The sequence below is a fragment of the Phaethon aethereus genome, assembly GCF_964289735.1.
Source record: "Phaethon aethereus genome assembly, chromosome: Z".
Lineage (NCBI taxonomy): Eukaryota > Metazoa > Chordata > Aves > Phaethontiformes > Phaethontidae > Phaethon > Phaethon aethereus.
Window position 1 is genome coordinate 18786871 of NC_138577.1, and position 19601 is coordinate 18806471.

General features: G+C 37.7%; 1 protein-coding gene across 1 annotated transcript in view; it reads right to left on the bottom strand.

Annotated features, from left to right (window-relative positions):
- The window catches only part of HCN1 (hyperpolarization activated cyclic nucleotide gated potassium channel 1), a gene marked incomplete at its 3' end in the record, with an annotated part of 208453 nt that overhangs the window by 39710 nt on the left and 149142 nt on the right, over positions 1-19601 (bottom strand). Inside the window, exon 5 of the mRNA XM_082012987.1 lies at positions 9341-9487. Coding sequence (XP_081869113.1) covers positions 9341-9487 — 147 coding nt within the window. The remainder of the gene's footprint in view (positions 1-9340; positions 9488-19601) is intronic.

Genomic DNA, 19601 nt, shown 5'->3' on the forward strand with positions numbered 1-19601 from the left:
AGCTTGATTCTTTGCATCCACTGCCCCTAGCACTACCTGCATTATCAGCTAGCTGAACGATCCTTCACTCCACTAAAAACTGAGACATGTCAGGCACTTGAAGCATCATCTTGGACTGAATAAGGCAACGGTGCGAAATTCTCCTCTGCGGGACAGCACTCCTGTTGCATTAGCTGCTGTTCTCTTAATTCACTGAACCTGGTATGCACGAAAATCTTTCTGATTCTGCTTTTCAGATACCTGAACAGCAGTTCAGACAGGAGCAAGCACACACTGGATTTACTCTTCTACAATGGGTTTTGACATCTCGCACAGCATTTAGTTTGCATCTAAATAGTCTGGTACTTTTCTCAAATAACTTACCTTTCTATGAAACGCAACTACGGCACTAAGAATTGTGGATTTCATTTGGATTAATATATTTGAAAAGCTCGTGAAAGGACTGTCATGTCTGAAATATTTATTAAGCAATTATGAAGGAATCTCACAGGTGCAGTAATAAAACTGTTCAAAACCATAATTACTAAGAAATGCTGGTGTATTATTATAAGTATTATCGGAAGCAGATAGATCTTGGACCTGGACATGTTGCAGCTGAGGATGGATTTGCTAACAAAGCATGTCAAACACAGAAAGGACTGCGATCAAAGTTTCTTGAATATGTGCAACAGCAATGAAAGTGGTTGACAATTCAAAAGCTGTGTCTCAACTGCAGCATGTATGCTTGTGTATGTTGTCCTGGTTTTGGTTGGGCTAGAGTTAATTTTCTCCATAGTAGCTGGAATAGTGCTGTGTTTTGGATTTAGGATAGTAATGCTGGTAACACAGAGATGTTGTCATTATCGCTGAGCAGGGCTTACACAGAGTCAAGGCCATTTCTACTTCTCACACCATCCCACCAGCGAGAAGGCTGGGGTGCATAAGAAGCTGGGAGGGGACACAGCTGGGACAGCTGACCCCAACTGACCAAAGGGATGTTCCATACCATATGACGTCATGCTCAGCATATAAAGCTGCAGGAAGAAGAAGGAAGGGGGGGACATTTGGAGTGATGGCATTAGTCTTCCCAAGTAACCGTTACACGTGATGGAGCCCTGCTTTCCTGGAGATGGCTGAACACAGCCAGGGAAGTGGTGAATGAATTCCTTGTTTTGCTTTGCTTGGGTGCACGACTTTTTCTTTACCTATTAAACTGCCTTTATCCCAACCCAGGAGTTTTCTCACTTTTACTGTTCTCATTCTCTGCCCCGTCCCACACGGGGTGGAGTGAGTGAGAGGCTGTGTGGTGCTTAGTTGCTGGCCGGGGTTAAACCACAGTAATGTGCATACACTGAGGAGCAAACACACTCTGCATAGTACAGGAAATCAACCTACATTGTCTTAGGTCCCTGGGAAACAATTTTGAGTGTGCACACAGTTTCTTACCATGTCACATCTGCTGGGCAAAACATATTAAAACACAAGAATACAATCACCTGGTGATTGTCTGCTCATTTCCAACATTAAAATGGCCCATTTGTTCTATTTTTAATTTTTAAAAATTATGGTCCTTTCTAAGAGATTTTCAGGGCTTTGCTTAAGCCTTGTACACTTAGCCTATTATTTAGCATACCTTACACAGATCTTTGAAAAATACCAATAGTTTTTTTTCAGCATTTGTCAAATAAATAATGTTGTGTTATATCAGCATTTATTCTGCAAGACTGACATGCTGCATAATTCATTGACAACTTCAGTAGTCTAGAGTATGAACCAAAGTTACGTCTTATCTGTGTCTATGTGAAAGAAACTTCAATGCACTGCATGAAAAGGTATTCATTCTCCATATAGCTATATAAAGATATACTTAAATGAGTTCCAGTATGAATACATCTATAATTCTGATGCATTTTCCCTAGTTCCCCTCTTTTGGCTTCATACCAAGGTTCACTGCCTATAAAAATGGATAAAAGTACAGTGCATTATAACGCAAGAATTACCTCTCTGTCTTTTATGAGATAAACTTACGGACATAAGCTGTTATGGAAGCAAAATATTTGGAATGTCCAATATTTTCCTATGGTTTCTGATACTTTATTGTTTTTTTAATAAACTTATTTGATTTTCTACCATTATTTCAATGTTTGATGGTCTGTATACAAAAATCATAATGCCTACACTATTAAAAAGGATTGAAGCATACTGTGGTCTAATCACACCACATTTTGGCTTCATATCATTAAATCTGGAGATGTTTCATCCTTCATGCATAGGATTATACTATAGTCTAAATGAGAATATAATGCTTTGTGATTTCTAAAGATAAATACTAAATAGAAGGAAAGATATTACAAAAGGAAGTAAGTTTTAATGGAGAAAAAGAGAAAGTTAACAACTGGAAAAAAAAGTGATGTTACCAAATTGATATTTTTAAAATTTCCTTTGAAGGGACCAAATACTTCCTCTAAAAATACACTCATTTTGTCTACATGTACCAAACTGATCTGGTTTGGTCCTGTTTTCACTTAGATACAATTAAAATTATCAATTATAAGTTCAGTAATGGAAGCTTTCCATTATTTTGTTGTGAGAGTACCTCCTTTACAAGAACTTCCACAAAATGCGACCCTTGATGGGGTCACACTAAGCACTGTACAGGATCTTTTTCAGAATCCTACACCTGATTCATTAGGATGTAATAGGTACCATAATGTACTTAAATTCACTATCCCTATGGGAACAACAAAGACCAAGAAGTTCACACAGTTCTGCTCAGTTTCAGAAACACCACTGTGTAAAGAACGTGGTTAAAAAGAATCTAAAAGCAGCTTCTTATGGGCTGGTTGGAAATTACCGACACAAATTAGCTCTGGAGCCCTCAGCACAGGAACAACATGGACCTGTTGGAGCGGGTCCAGAGGAGGCCACCAAAATGATCAGAGGGCTGGAACACCTCTCCTACGAGGACAGGCTGAGAGAGTTGGTGGTGTTGAGCCTGGAGAAGAGAAGGCTCTCGGGGAGACCTTACTGCAGCCTTCCAGTACTTAAAGGGGGCTTGTAGGAAAGATAAGGACAGACTTAGCAGGTCCTGCAGCAATAAGACAAGGGGTAATGCTTTTAAACTAAAAAAGCATAGATTTAGACTAGATAAAAGCAAGAAATTTTGATGATGAGGGTGGTGAAACACTGGCACAGGTTTCCCAGAGAGGTGGTAGATGCCCCACCCCTGGAACCATTCACGGTCAGATTGCATGGGGCTCTGAGCAACCTGACCTAGTTGAAGATGTCCCTGCTCATTGGAGGGGGGTTTGGACTAGATGACTTTTAAAGATCCCTTCCAACCCAAACTATTCTATGATTCGATGAAATACATAAAATAATGTATCCATTACCTCTTAGGAGCTAGTTCTTACAGTTATAATTTAAAAAAAAGTAAACTCAATGGTTGGCAGTGATTAAAAAAAAAAATTAATGTTAGGGAGTTATTAGGAAAGGAATTATTTGTATTATTATCATATCATTATGCTGCCTGCAGATCTGTGTTCTCAACTCTAAAAGGCTCTAGTTGAGAGCCTTTTAGATCATGGGTGTGGAGCTGGCTTCCATGCAAGAACGAATGAAGTAGAATAGATCTCTTGACCTTCAAAAAAAAAAAAAAAAATAGTTTAAGGATGTTACCATAGATGTTTATAAAACTGGCATGCGAAGCGTGGGTAGGAATTGACAGTACTGTCACTTTTGCTACAAAAATTAATGGCCATCAAAACCAAAAAACTGTAGGAGCCAGGTTCAATCCCAAAATGAGGAGATGATTTCTCATGCAACAGGGCACAGGTCTGTGCTCCTTTCCAAAGGATGGTGCCGTTGCACAGAGAGAGTACGTTGATTCAAGAGGTGTGTAAATGAGTAATTGGAAGAGATATGTATTAAGAATTATGCAGTAGAAGAATCAAGTCAGTCTCAGAGAATCCCTTGAACAGAACATATTGGGGGTCCAGGAGAGTCATTAGGAGAAATACCATACTTGCCCTGTTCTCATTCATCTCTGGGCACCCACCTACAGGCACTAGAGGCTGGTGATTTAGGCAAACGCCAGAGCTGAGACACTTTGACATTTCTTACACTCTGTTCTTAGATGAAATGGTTCATGTATACGTCTTTAAACTTTTGTAATTCAGGTGTCCTTTTGGAATAGATTTCTCTTTGCTGGGGGGTGGGGTTGTGTTTTGGTTTTTTTTGTTGTTGTCTGTACAATCTCCATTTCATGTCATGACAGCTATATAAAGTCCAGTTTTGGGACTAGGGCCTTCTGATGCCAAATTATGTTTAAGCATGTACGTGGCAAGAACTCAAAGTTAAAAAATGTGAACTTTAGAAAACTTTACAAGTACCTCTGCTGAAGAACCAGAGATGATATTTATATAAGGGAAACATGTTAATTGCTACTAAGTGCTAATAACTACCTTAAGAAATGAGGGAGGGAGGGAGGTAGTTGCAAACGCTATTCAAGGCATAATTTATTTCACATGTCAACTACTCTTTGAAGAGGTAGTGTTTTTTCTAAGCTCGTCAGCTAGGGTTTCTTTACAGTGAGAGTGTATGCGGGGGCTGGTATGTGCAGAGAGATCCTGATGACTAGCTCAGACATGTTGCAGAACTTGTATGCCGCTACAGATAGGTTTGATGAATCCAACCCTGCATGGCCTGGAAGAAGCAATTTAAAATCTTTCATCTCTACTGATATTGTAACTGCCAGGAGTCTCCTGACTACCTGATTCTCAAAGCGGCTGGACAGTTATTATCAGATAAGTCTAACTATGAAAAAGGGGGTATGCTTTTCAGTAAGAGTGAAATTTCTTAATTTAATGAAAAGAAACTTTTAATTCTTTACTTTCGTCAGAGAGCACCTTTCCTTTCGAGCAGGTCGTACAACACATGGTTAATTCCATTTGAGTGTGTAGAGCTGAGGATATCCAATTAACTACATTACCATGGGACTCATATACTCAAATTGTGCAAGTAACTTAACCGGAGAGAAGATAAAGTTTTAAATCCCATTTTCTAATAAGTGTCTACTTTAGTTCCCCGTCATTGAAGGGAATCTATTAATATAAACTAATCCTTGAATGGTACAGGTCAGCTACCTGTTGTTTTACTCAGCTAGGAAGCACCTAGAGAGCGCCTTGAAAAATTTTAAAATGTTCAGGATTCATTTTTTCCTTATTGTATGAAGCCTTGGTTAATTCCCCACAACAAACATGACTATTTCTGTTACCCAAGAAAGTTAGCCACTCACACATATGCATCAAACCTTTTCTTAGCTTTTCATTGTTTTAATCATCCAATCTACTATGAATGTTCCATACATAATTTTTAGAAGCTCAATAAAATGTATATCCATCCTCTTTTACCAAAAAAGTCTTACCTCTACTATAAGCATATACAGCTTTATTAGTAGTATTTATCATGTAAGAATTAATTTTACACCAGATTTTTACTTTTAATTCTATCTACTTTAGCTATTTTTAATGGCTGAATGATCATATTTATACCATGCATAATTACTTTTCTGCTAGAAAAGAATGAGCCAAAATTTTAAAACATGGACCAAAAAGAGGTCATCACTGCTAAAGACAGCCTAGCTGTGTAAATCGTCAGCCCATATGTTAAACTTGAATGGCTGAGAACAAGGAGAACTGAAAACAGTGCAACTTTTGTTATAAAATTTGATAATATTAATGCCATAATTATGCAGTAGTTTGTGTGGCTTCTTTTGTTCTGCTTACTCCAAGTGAGAAATAATGGTTTCAGTTGAATGTCTTCATCAGAAGCTACTTTCATCAAGCTAAGTATGCCCCATGGAGACTCTGAATATTTAATTCTTACCCCACGCTAAACTCAAAGTATAATAACATGCAGGATTCATTAAAAACTTAAGAAATGTAGTAAACATTTATTCTTGAATGATGCAGCTAGAGTACCTGTGCTATCACCTGGATGGTGCAGTTATTGGCACAAAAGATGGTATATCTCATCCAATATATGAACAACTACATTCTGCCTTTAAAAGGCTCTAATTTATTATCCGTTAGTATCATCAGAAAGCTGCCCTACCAAATTGGACATACTGAAGTGGCAGCTAAAATAAATAGAATTTGAAACTGCTAAACTAAACAAATACCCAAGTGGGGGCACAGTGCATGAGCTGCCACCAGAATTTGGGCAGATTCGTTGGGAAACCTGTTTGGCATTGCCACTGTCCAATTCTTACTTTTTTTTTTTTAATCTTTTTCTGGGACAATCACTATGTCATTATCAGGGAAGTGTGCACAACTGATTGTAGCTGAGTAAATATATAATACAGAGAACAAAGACGACATGCAAAGTACAGCATGATAATAGCAAAACCAGAAGCCAGTCCTTCCATGAAATTCTATTCTTACTCCATGTTTTTAGTAGCTCATTAATTTTTGAAATTTTCCATGCTTGGTCTCTCCCCAGAAGTGCTTTTTGTTTTTCACACTTGACCAAATTTGCCTTGCTGCTCTTAAGCAATAAGAAAAAAGGAAGGGAAGGGGACAGGACTCGGGGATGGAGGGAGAAAAGGAGGAGAGAAGCATGGAGAGAGGAAAGGAGGAAAAGACAGGTAATTAGAGTGCCATAACTGCAAACTGTTGTTAGTAAAAGAAGATTTTGCAATGGAAGTGTATTAAACTTTGTTTATGGAGAAATGCTTTCCTTAAAAGCGGAAATAGATGAAACTGTTTCTGATGTCAGTGACTGATACATTCATACATGCTTCTGTTCTTTTAAAAAAACAAAGGCTCCATACTGGCCAAGATTCATGTTTTGATTGTCACCGTACTCTAGGGGTAATTCCCACAATTTTCCTGTCCTACATGAAAGATTTTTATAGCAAAGCTACCACGGGGAGCCACAGGGTAAACTGCCAGAAGCAGTGCAGAAGCGAGCGCCCTCCACCTGCCCCCCAAAATACTTACAAATCCACAGTATAATGAAAGGGCTCAGGATATATCTATGTTAGGGAATTAAATGGGCCTAGGCACTGGCATTCAGTCATCTGTACTGTTAAATTGTTAGAACAATCATGGTTCGGCCTGATTTTGACTTGAACCATCTAGCAATGACCCAGCAATTTTGGGTGCCGTTCACCGTTCCCAGTTGGCAGTTTGTAAGGAGGGAGGCCACTATTATGACTTTCATAACACAGACGTGGCAAAACTGTGCCAGCTGCCCTCAGAGCCCGTGAACAGGCAAGGGGTTTCTTATAATTATTTTAAATATGGAACTTGATTGATTTTGGCAATGGATTGTATGACATGATTTGCCTTCAATGGTACAGACAATCCAGTACAGACCTATGCTCTTCTTATCCCACAAAACCTTCACCTATCTTTCTGAAAGTACAGAGGTCATCCTGTGCTCTGTTGGGTGTTATATATACATTATATACATATATATATACACACACACACAGAGAGACATATATTCAGCACCACTCCTCCCATGGCAGAGGATACTAAAAGGCTTTACTTGGTATCATTGAAAATTGCACGAGTTTCATCATGTATCAGACTGCTCCTCCTTTATTCTCCCTTTTTCTTTTTTCTATTCTCTTTTCCCTTCTTATGCTTTCTTCTCTCTGAATTTTTCAACTTCATTCTTCTCCTCTGTTTTGGTTTGTTTTCCTTATTTCAGTAGAGGATATCAGCCAACTGGTAACACAAATATCTTTAAGTAGGTTAGGCATGAGCACCACCCAACAGAAGACAGTCAGATTTATACTCCCATTAAGTAGCTACCTCTGTTACAGCAAGATGAGTGCTGCCTTCCTCCCACACAAACACCTTGAGAAAGAAAATTCCAACTGCTTCCACACATGACATAGCATAGCATGGCAAAGCTACACTTGGGGTTGGACTAGATGACCCTAAAAGGTCCTGTCCAACCCAAAGATTCTATGATTCTATGATTCTATAGCATAGCATAACATAACAAAAACCCAAAACTGGAATAAAGACTATAGTTTTAGCAAAAGAAATTTTTTAATGGTTGTGTATCATATTCCAGCTTCCTCATCTCAAGTAAAGACCATCTTAACGAAGGATGCTACTTCACGGAATGAAACAAAGCAGCTCTCCCTTCACTGGTGGCTTTCAGTGGTTTCATCTGCACAGTTGTATGGTTATCAAGTAGGGAGAGCAGAAAAAACCTTTCACCCAGGACCATTCCCGTCCAGCACCTATCTATTTTAAAGAATAGGTGAAAACGGTAAGTTTCTGTCAACAACGGAAGGATGGGATTTTACCTTTTGACATACTTACATGGCAGCGACTCTGACAGACTAGTTCAGAATAGAGTGTAAATCTGCTTATTTCTTTGTGTCAATCTAATATAAAATTCATTCTCCTGGTCATTCATTGACTAGGTCAAATGAGATTAAAGATTACAAAATAGAATCAGAAAAAGCAGAGGTCAACTGTATGAGGTTTAACAAGGCCAAGTGCAGGGTCCTGCATTTTGGCCACAACAACCCCATGCAACGCTACAGGCTTGGGGAGGAGTGGCTGGAGAGCTGCCCGGTGGAAAGGGACATGGGGGTGCTGGTTGACAGCCGGCTGAACATGAGCCAGCAGTGTGTCCAGGTGGCCAAGAAGGCCAACAGCGTCCTGGCCTGTATCAGGAACAGTGTGGCCAGCAGGAGTAGGGAAGTGATCGTGCCCCTGTACTTGGCACTGGTGAGGCTGCACCTTGAATACTGTGTTCCATTTTGGGCCCCTCACTACAAGAAGGATGTTGAGGTGCTGGAGCGTGTCCAGAGAAGGGCAACGAAGCTGGTGAGGGCTCTGGAGAACAAGTCTTATGAGGAACGGCTGAGGGAACTGGAGTTGTTCGGTCTGGAGAAGAGGAGGCTGAGGGGAGACCTTATCGCTCTCTACAACTACCTGTGGCGACGAGGGTGTTGGCCTCTTCTCCCAAGTAACTAGCAATAGGACAAGAGGAAATGGCCTCAAGTTGCGCCAGGGGAGGTTTAGATTGGATATTAGGAAAAATTTCTTCACCGAGAGGGTGGTCAGGCATTGGAACAGGCTGCCAAGGGAGGTGGTGGAGTCGCCATCTCTGGAAGTGTTCAAAAAACGTGTGGATGTGGCACTTCAGGACATGGTTTAGGGGACGTGGTGGTGCTGGATTAATGGTTGGACTTGATGATCTTGAAGGTCCTTTCCAACCTAGTGATTCTGTGATTCTGTGATTCCGTGAAGAGCATTTCAACACAGAAACAGGAAACACGGGAAAGTTTTCCATACCATGAAGAACTACTCAAATACTTTAATCTTACCTCCCTGAGGGGATCATTGAGCTCATTCAAAATGTTTTCTTCATCAAAAATCTTGCCTTGGTAGCGGTGCTCATAGTAATCATGGATCTTCTGGCGCATTTCAGCAGGTAACTTGTGGAATGACATGTACTGTTCCACTTGTTTGTACTGTAAGGGCAATAAAAGGAAGACTCAGAAAAAAAACCAACTGAACACATTTTTACTATCTAAAGGCACCTACAAAGTGAAAATTCATTCATGTATCCACTTAGGCTTCACATATTTTATAAAGGTAACGTTTTATTTGTATGTCAGAGAACACTCACACAAATATTAGTTAATTTAGTATTACTCATATGACATCACAACTATAAATTACAGAAACTGCCTTTAGTGGTGATGCTAATATCTACATTAATATATAAGTTTTAGAAGCCAAACCCTTACACTTGTCACATGTTCCCTAAATTCTCAGTTATACAGAAGTCGTGAAAGTACACCAACACCATTTTTAGCTCATCCCATGCAGCAGACAGGGAAACTGTACAGACTGTGCATCTACGTCTCTGGTGCTGCATTCGGAGAGAGATTAAGGTGTGAAATTTCAGAAACTGGCTATGCTGTATTAATATGCAACATACTAACAATGTGTATGCTTGTAAAGTGGCTGAAGGACAAAGTTAAAATCTCTGGAGATAATGAAGTAGAAAACATTCCTCAGGAGGAATTAAGAGAACAGAGAATTGAAGTGGAAAAATAGGCATGGCATCAGGAAACAGAAAGTGGGGGAAGCGAGAGATGCCAGGACGTAGAAGACTCAGAGGACCTCACTTCATTTACCTTGTGCATTTGGTTCCCTTCTTTCTACTAGTCGTCTGTCCTGTTTGCTGCTTTGTTTTCTTCCCTTCTTCAGAAGTCTTTTTGGATAGTATAATTTTCAGAAAAGAATGTCCTGAACTAACATACTCAGAGTTGTACTGTACTAAACTGCATGATACATCTGAGACCCACAAAATGTAGAAGTTGCCTAAATGGACAAGTACTGCCTGGCCAAGACTTTTGACCCTCAGGCGCCCCATCCTTGTCTCAGTTGAAGAAGATAAGGTACTGAGACACAGAAGGGTAAAACCCCTCCCAGGCTTATGGGTGAGTTAAAGCTTGGCAGAAATTTGGTTTACTTATGTAAAGAGTCTTCATTTTTTTTTCCTTAATTTTTTCATGCTTAATTAGGCAATTTTAACTGTTGTCAATGAAAAAGCCAATGAAGTCTTAATTAGGATCAGCATCTCTGTAGAGCAATTAATTCAATTTATAATGTACATGCACTCCTCATGAACTGTGGCACGTATCCTTCAACTTGTATAATTGAAGGCTGCTCCATTCTCTGGAATTGAAATTAGTTTTTGTTTGCAAAGTGGCAAAAGATTATATGAGGCCACGTGTACAACATGGATTCAATAATAAGAGGAAAATATATTTTGCATGGGACTATTTAACAACGTATGATGAATGTATAAGTCTGATTTAACCTCTGTACAGCTATTTTGTACCTCTGGAGCAAGAATTCTTCACCCCCATCCTTTAGAAGTGAGATTTAAACTTGCATGCTCATCGTTGATTTCTGTTCTGATATGGGGAAATTTATGCATACACTGTGGATTTGAATCAGAGTTCTGGGTCACCAGAAGACAGACATGCTCTAGCATAAACAAAGTATTGCTTCTAAAATTACCCTACTAATCAGTTACAGCTAATCTAGGCACGGATTTACTTAGAGAGAAGGGACGTGAGATCACCCAGTGCTCTGTATATCTCACCGAGGTGGTCACAGAGTCGCAGCTGCTTTCCACAGCAAAGCTGAGGAGAAGATGCTGCACTGTGCCACGTCCCCTCCTGCCTGTGTCCAGCCCTCCGTTGCTGTGGCCTCACGTAAGGATATGTATTTTACACATTTTGTGTCACATGTCGTAGCACACATGGACGGGGATAGGACTTCACTATGCTCCCTAGCACAGCGGCCGCACCCCTCTAACCAATCTTATTTGCATACAAATGTGCTTGAGCAACGCTAATAAAGAATAAGCCTTGCTAGTAAAAAAAATACATTCATTGAGATGTATAATGCATGAGAGCTGCAAAGAACTTTTGTATCAGAACGACCTTGGAGAAAACATTCATGCTAAAAGTAATTTGCTTTGCCAGCAATTTACGCTGCTCTCTTTCATTAGTGCTGTTATTCGAATAGGTACTTTCTCCCACACAAGAGAGTTCTTTTCTCTACCTGGGTTTATGCTTACATGTGAGAATTTTAGGGAAATGGAAAAAATAAAACTAGTTGGGACATAGTGCTTATCATTGGCGTGTCTCAAAATGTTTCCAAATTAATAACATATAGAATAATAGAGCGAGCTCCATATTAGCAACAATTTCTTTAAAAAATCTACAAGGAAGTTAAAGTCTCTCACAATTCCCATAAAAATTTAACCATCTAGAATACTACCAAGGTCTCTTTCCAAGTCAAAATTCTGACCATGTGAGTGTACAGTATACTGTCACTACCACCTTGTAATAAATCTTTTCCTACTATTTCTCAGTGTGTTTTTGGCATTCTGTATCACTCATGCTACTACTACTACTCCCTTCTTGACATTATGCCATAGCATTCGCATGAAGTGTTCCTTCAAATCTTTCAACTTACTCTTTTCTTCAGCAACTGGTATCTTTCACTAACTCATCCCAAGTAATGATTGCTTTTTTATTTCTCAAAAAGCAATTTCATTTTTTCAGCCTGCAAGATGTCATTGGCAATATCTAGGGTTTCCCAGATTAGCTGTTACTGTGGTGTGTCACATGATACTTGCAAGAAAGTGTGCTAAAACGAAGACAGAAAGAGAGCAAAACTAATATGGTCTTGTTCATTTTGTGTAATAAACCACTAATTTTTCCAAGTTGGTTTTGAAGAATGTTTTCTCTGTGGCTACCACAGCTATCAATAATGCTTAGAAATTGAGACTTTTAAATAATTATACTGAGTTTTATTGTTTTTTTTTTACTCATGAAAAAATGCAAATAACTTAAAGACAACTGAATTATTTTCAAGGGAAAAATTACATGTCAAAAAGGTTTAAAAATTCTCCTTGGCACTGTGAATCCTTGAATAAAATATGAAGATTCAGTAGCTTCTTCCCCTGATTTTTCTAAGTGTGATTTTACATATAAAGTTGATAAAATTGACAGTGAAAATAAATCTTGTCAAACTTTGTATTTTAATCATATTTAAAAGAGCTGTAACTGATCCTGAGTCATCCATCAGAGCTGACACTTGAACATGCATCCTCATGTGAGTGGAATAATTTCTCTCTAGTGACACTTCTCATCACACTGTATCCTGTATCTTTTCCCTTCCAGTTTGAAATTTTTGGTTTGCTTGTTTTTGGTTTTTTTTTTGGTGGGGTTTTTTGGTGGTTTTTCCTTGTTTCTTTGTTTATTCAGAAAAGAGATGTCTTAATGCCACATTCACAGAAGGACCTCTGGTGCTTTTCATACATCTGTGTGAAATAACTTTCAGAGCCACAGCAAATTCCCTCAAAACTGACTTCAATTTTTTTTTTTTTTGGCTTTTCTTATACCACATGAGAAACACCAGACTACATTCAAAATATAAATGACTGTGTCAAAACTTTCTTTTTTAATTTCAAATTGCCTTTCCATCCTTGCTCCTGCCTGACACCAAAGAGCACTTGATTTTCCAGGGAGGACTACTTAGTAAAGGACTCCATGTGTGGACATCTAAGGGGATGTCAGAGGCCTCTAAAGGCAACGGCAAACTAACTCCGCTTCCAGGGTTCTGGGGAGAGAAAGAAGACGCATCCAGGCTATTCAGCAGAGTCTGTGCTGGATGAAGACAAGGCAAGGCAAAGGAAAGCCAGGATAAACTTTTAAAAATGAGGACATTTTTGTTTTGTTACTGCACCCAAGTATGATTTTATTACCATAAAACCCTAAGCATGTTCCAGTAAACCTCAACATGTTTCCTGCTAATCAAATGCTTTCAGACCACTTTAAAAACCTTCTTAATGAATAATGATGTAACTGACTGCTATTAAATGAAAAGATTGTAATCTTTCTTTATTTTCCTGGATCAGCTGGTTTACACTCTGAAATATGGAAATCACCAGCCTTCTAATCCTACTTGATGCAATTTTAAATGCTTTTATTATTCATACAGATGCCTATTTTTGATTCCTGCTGTGCTTCTATACTATCTACACTGTTTTGGCCTGTACAAGGAACATAATTCACTTTGCACTTTAGTTTTCCTCTCTCTCTAATTCATTGCATGTTGTTTATACTGTGATAAAAGTAAGCAGTATTTCTGAATGCTGATGCTGTTTTTCATACCTATTACAACCATGTATTCCCGGTCTTTTCAATATCTTACTGAGTGGAAGAAATACTGTGTTGCTGACCACTCCACACCTATCTCTTTTTTAAGATGAATATTGAATTATTTGTCCTAAAATTAGTATGTATATTAATGTAATTTATACATTGCACTTCCATCATTTCAGTAATTTCTATCCCAGTGATTTATATTCATCAGTGAAATGAAAATGTCCATAAATGCTACACAAATAAACAACTAAAATTGCTGAAATAGGCAAGAGCTAAGTGGATTTCAACGTTTAGTAATATTTCACAGATTTTTACTGAAAAGCACCATCCAGTAATAACTGATTTTTCTTGTTTCAGCCTTAGCCTTATTCATGGGATCCTTGTATTTAGCAAAATTCTGCCACTGTGTTCCTCCAGCAAAAGCTAAGTAGTATGACATTGATCATATGAGGCCCTTAGTAGAGTTGGTTAGGAAACTACAGCTATCCATAAAAAAATAGGTATGGAAAAAGGCAAAGAAGAGAATTAAGGTCTTTTTCATTAAGATTTCCAACTAAGCAGGGAAAACATTTTAAAATTAAGACGGTATCCCAATGCAGGCAACATCCCAATGAAAGCAGTAATATAGAAACTTGAATGTTGATCTCTCACAAGATATTTTAGTACATAAGTTCAGTCTACCAGGTCCTTTCCTCATAACTAGCAAGTTGCCTTTTTTAGCTGAAAAAAATTCTTAGAGTCCTAATAATCTTCACAGCTCAACATTCAGTCCTTGATACAATAAACCATATAAACATATGAAATACACGAATAGTATCAGTTAAAAACCATGAAAATCATGATGTTCACGTATGGTACCTGGACCTGGCCACACCCAAACTACTTGAATACCTTTCAGAAACAAGTGCCAATGCCAGATTTTTCCAAAATGTCAACTCTCAACAACTTCAGTAACCGACTAGTTTTTCAAAGGACCTAGATCACTGTACCTTCACTTGGAAATCCAGCTTGAATGATATGCCTTTTGCACTTCATACAACAAATTTGTCCTTGGCAATAGAGCCTTATTTCTAGGAAAGTTCCCCCCAAAAACTACAGGCATCTGCAAAAATTTTTATGTTCCGGTTGCCTTTTACTGCAAATGTAATCCTGAACCTTAAAGTACATTAAAAATTTTTTTTAATTGTATTTTTAATATACTGTGTAAGATGTTAGTATAAAATGAATCACATATAGATAAACTAGAAAAAAAAAGAGGAAATAGCACTTTACGTTACTGGAGGTTTATATCCAGTCAAAACCACAGCCTTACAAATACAAACTTTTCAATGAGATGCGTAAAAAAAAATATCCTATATACTGATTACAAATTGAAAAAGAAAGCAGAGGTTGTTGTAAAATCCTTCTCCTGAATTAAGCAAATTCTGTCCCACAATTTAGATGTAATAAATTCATCAGTATTCTTTAAATGATTTGAAAATCCTTGCCTGCCATTTATAAAAGGAAAATGTAAGCAGCATTATAATATGCAGGAGATTTAACTCACTGAGAAGGAGCAGAAAGGTGAGAGGAAAAAATTTGATCAAGATGAAGCCTTTCTCAATAATGAACATCAAGTGAAGAACTATCACAATTCTGCGTGGTTTCTAAACTACATTAGGAAAAACTCTCCTGAGTTACTGAATTTACTTCCCTGCTATTGCAAAACCTCGCATCATGTAACTCCTTATAAACAAATCAAGTCATCGCAAAAACAGTCAGACTTTCTTCTCCATCAATCCTTTAAGAATATTGGTTCAAGAAACTCACTGGGCTAATGTATAGTTCTGAGCCTTATTTAAAATTTTAGTCTAAATGTATGCAGATACAGTTTAAATGAACTAATCCTTACTACAAAATTATCTAGCAGCTCCAAAAGCTCCTGTCCCTTGGTATTTGTCTCTGGAGTGTTTATAGATGGGTATAATGTCCCTTCCCAGCCTCATCCAAGTAGTCTATTTTACTTTTTGTTCAGAAGACAGCATACTGGCCGTCTTCTTTTTCATCCATTCTAGTTTGAGTTAATCTTTCGCCAGCTGCCATTAATAGAACTGTACATATTATTTTAGATGAAGTCTCACTGATTCATAGTTCATACTATCATTTCTTTCCCATCTAGTGGAGAACCAAGTTGCATTGAAATGGTTGTTTGCAGTCATTCTACAAGCAGCTTATCACTCAGATTCCTCATTTTCTCCTTACCACTTGCAATTGCTGTTCTCGTCTTCCAGTTTATAGCAGCAGCTTGTACCTGAGTCCTTGGACTTTTAATTTCTGAATTTCATCCAATTCCTATTACTTCATCTGTCAAAACTCAGCTCATCCTTTCTATAATATTAGCATCTGAAACTTTATACCATCCTAAGCTTCATACCATCATTTAACTCATCAGCACTTTCCTGAAGGTATAATGCAAGCCTAGTGACAATAGGGCTTTGCCCTATTAACTACACGAGAGGTTTCATTGCCTCTTTCTCAAAATTATTCAAATGTATAAATGGACTTGGAAAGCAAATAATCATGGAATCAAACAAACTATTAAATATGCAGGAAACGTCAATTTCTGGTTGAAAATGAAACATATCAAAATGACATTCTGGTTTACAATTTACAGAAATATCTGTATTGTTAATGCTTACAACTGGTATTCAACTGAATGTTGACTTATCACTCAAATTACATTGATGAAGGAATTTAAAAAAATATTAACTGAAGTTTCATCTGACCAAAAATTCACAGGAAATTAATTTTTAAGCAATATATCTATATTTCATTTGTTGAGATTTCATTCTGCAGCAGAAGGATAACTGCAAGTACAATGAATGAGTACGGAAAGAATATAAAGGGGAACAGTTTTTCTCCTATGACAAAGGAGCAATATCACTTTTTGAAAGCACTCTTTCAGCAAATATAGTTTTTAAGATTAAAGGGATAAAATTTGCAAAATTCTGTGCAAAGACCGCATAATGAAAATACATAACTTCCATTTAAAGATACTATTTTGAAATAAAACATTGTGTATTTTAAAGCAGAACTTCGCTAAAATGCTTTATAAGCTGTTTCAAATAAATTCCATATATGCAATGCCATTAAAATGATATGTACAAGTTACATAATATCCCCCACTCAAAAGAATGTGTAATTTCATATGGCACATTTCCACCTTTTTATTATTTCTATCTCCCTCTCATAGGGAGTAATAAATTAATTTTCTTTTGTCACTCAGTCATTTGAGAAATTACATAATAGATTGTTTACAGGTTTTTAAAATGGTCTCTTAACCCAGTATTCAACAGTTCCAACTCACTAGCTGAGCTGCATGGTTGTGTGTCTAAATATCACATGATGTTGCTTCTGTTTGTTGAACGAATAATCTAATCCGTATAAATAAAAATAATGTTTAAAAAAAAAAACCCTGAGGCGTGATTCTTGCAGGAAGAATTTGAATAACATGAGACAATTACAAACAGAAGGCTACACTTTTTTCCTTTTGCAAGGACTTCCAGTCTAACTTCATGTCTTCCATGTTAAAATAATAACAAAAGACATTGAGTTACAGATTAATGGGGAAGGAACGAGAAGAATTATATAGCTTATATTTATTAATGGCTTATTAAACAGATTTTCAATTCAATTTTCTCTTGCCACATTTATTCTGAGAACCTGGTATTTTTTTCTTCTTAAACTCCTTAACATGACACCAGCTGCAAGCATTACTCCTCACCCATAGTGGTATAAATTAAGTAAAACTAGTATTCCTGCTCACAAAAGATAGGGAAACCTGATTTTTGGCCCAGCCATTGCTCGACTGTGGGAGTCTGGGCAGAGCACGTAGATACTGTAGGATACAGTTATAGGCATCTTTTCCGTCTCAGACTGCAAACGGTACTATTTAATGAACCTGGCAGCTGGGAGATAAAAGGTCTCCAAAGTTATTTTCTCCTCTCTGCCATTGTTGTCAGTTATACAATCCATTCAACAACTGATTGTGTGCCTCGATTCACAGCTACAGAACCAAAAAATAATGTACTGGGTCTGCTGCTCCTGACGCCTCTAGTCTGCAGCTTCAGCTACCAGCAGCTAGAATAGAGAGGAGAACATGATCACTGATCAGGTCTCTTCTGCAGTAGGGAATCCTACCTTGCTAATGAGTATTCCTCGTTACTCATTAAGGCAAGGCCCTCACGTTATGCAAACACACCACAGGTCTAAGCTTTTACCTACTGCTCTTGGTTGCGGACCTGAATGGTTTTTAGGTTACTGGAGGACAGAAAGGAGAGAAAGGTTAAAAACACCTTCCCAAGCTAGAAAGAATTCTGGATAAATATTCCTGAAGTGTTTAAGCTCAATCTTTAGTAGGTGCTATGACATACTTGCTATTTGCAGTGCTCATTCACAGTTTTTCATCTGTATAGGACTGGACTAGTTGATTCTGTCCTAATATTAAAAATAATCCGTTTAGGCTCCTGCTTGATACTCTGTAGATGGCTGCAGCCAGTTTGCATGCACTTGGCCAAAGAGGACTCTCATCCTCCACTGGAAATGCAACCAGGAATAAAGAGACATTGCTGGACCCCTCACAAGGGTTTCTGTATGTTTGGTGTTTGTACAGTTCATTGTTTTAAAATCCATTTCATTCTAGCTTTGACAGGGATTATTAAGAAAAGAAAGAAAGGTTTTACATGTTGAAATATCTCCATGTTTCAAATGGGGACAATACTCAAATCCTAGTCCCTCTTGTTCCCCAACATCAAAAGTCGAACTTGAAGTTAGCGCTAACCTTAAAATTTACTTGTAGGATGATTACCCATGATGACAACCATATATACCAAAAATGAGTGAGATCCATCTCTGTTCAGGAAAGACACCAGAGTTAACCTGCCAATCAACCATTGGTTATCTTATTTCAGTAGCGGCAACATAACAAGCTCACCTGTCCATCCTGCTGTCACTGAATGGCTGAATTCACTATGAATCCAGAAATATTTCTACAATCTGCTTTCTTCACTGCCACTCTGCTTAGCTTACAGATATTTTCACAAAAAAAAACCCAAAACAACCAAACAGAACAGTTTATAATCAGCCATAGATCAAAATAAAAAGTGAGTTTCCTGCTGAATAGCGTGATAGGTTCACTTTTATAGTTCTTTATCATGAGATGGAAAAGAAGTGATTTGTTTACTCTAAAAGCTATGATCTGTTTATGATTTAATTTTTCACTAATTACCCCCCAAAGAGTATTGTTGCTTGCAAGAATGCTTTAAGCTGTCATTTTATTTGCACACTGTAATTAAACATTTCCTTTCAATTGCCATGAAAAACACAGTATTTTATTATTGTTCTTTTCAATTAGTGTAATTGAGAAATTAATTAAGATATAGGGAATTTTCTAATAGGATTTGTTTTCTTAGTCTGTTCTTTATCTTGTGCAAATTTGCTTTTTACTGCTTTAAAAAAGGGAGGGGAGGGAAGTAGCATGAAAACCAGGCTCAGTTCCTTTCTTCACAGAGGCAGTGACGGAACTCTGATTTAATGAAACAACTATCAAAGCCTAAAGGCATGAAAAGAAAAGCATCTCTTCTCCATCCTACTATAAGTGAAACTTTCTCAAGTCTAAGGCAGGATGATTTTCTTTTTTAATGAGAAAAATACTGTACAGATGACAGCTTATTTAAAAGTATCAGATATGCTGTAATGGTGTCCTTAAAGTTGCCAGTTTCAAAGTGAAATTTAATACCTATCCAGTCATCTTGTACAATTTTCCTTATCTTTTGAATGCTTTGGATTCCACTATATTCTTTTCAATTTGCCTGTGCCAGTAAAAAAAGAACATACACTTAAAAGGTGT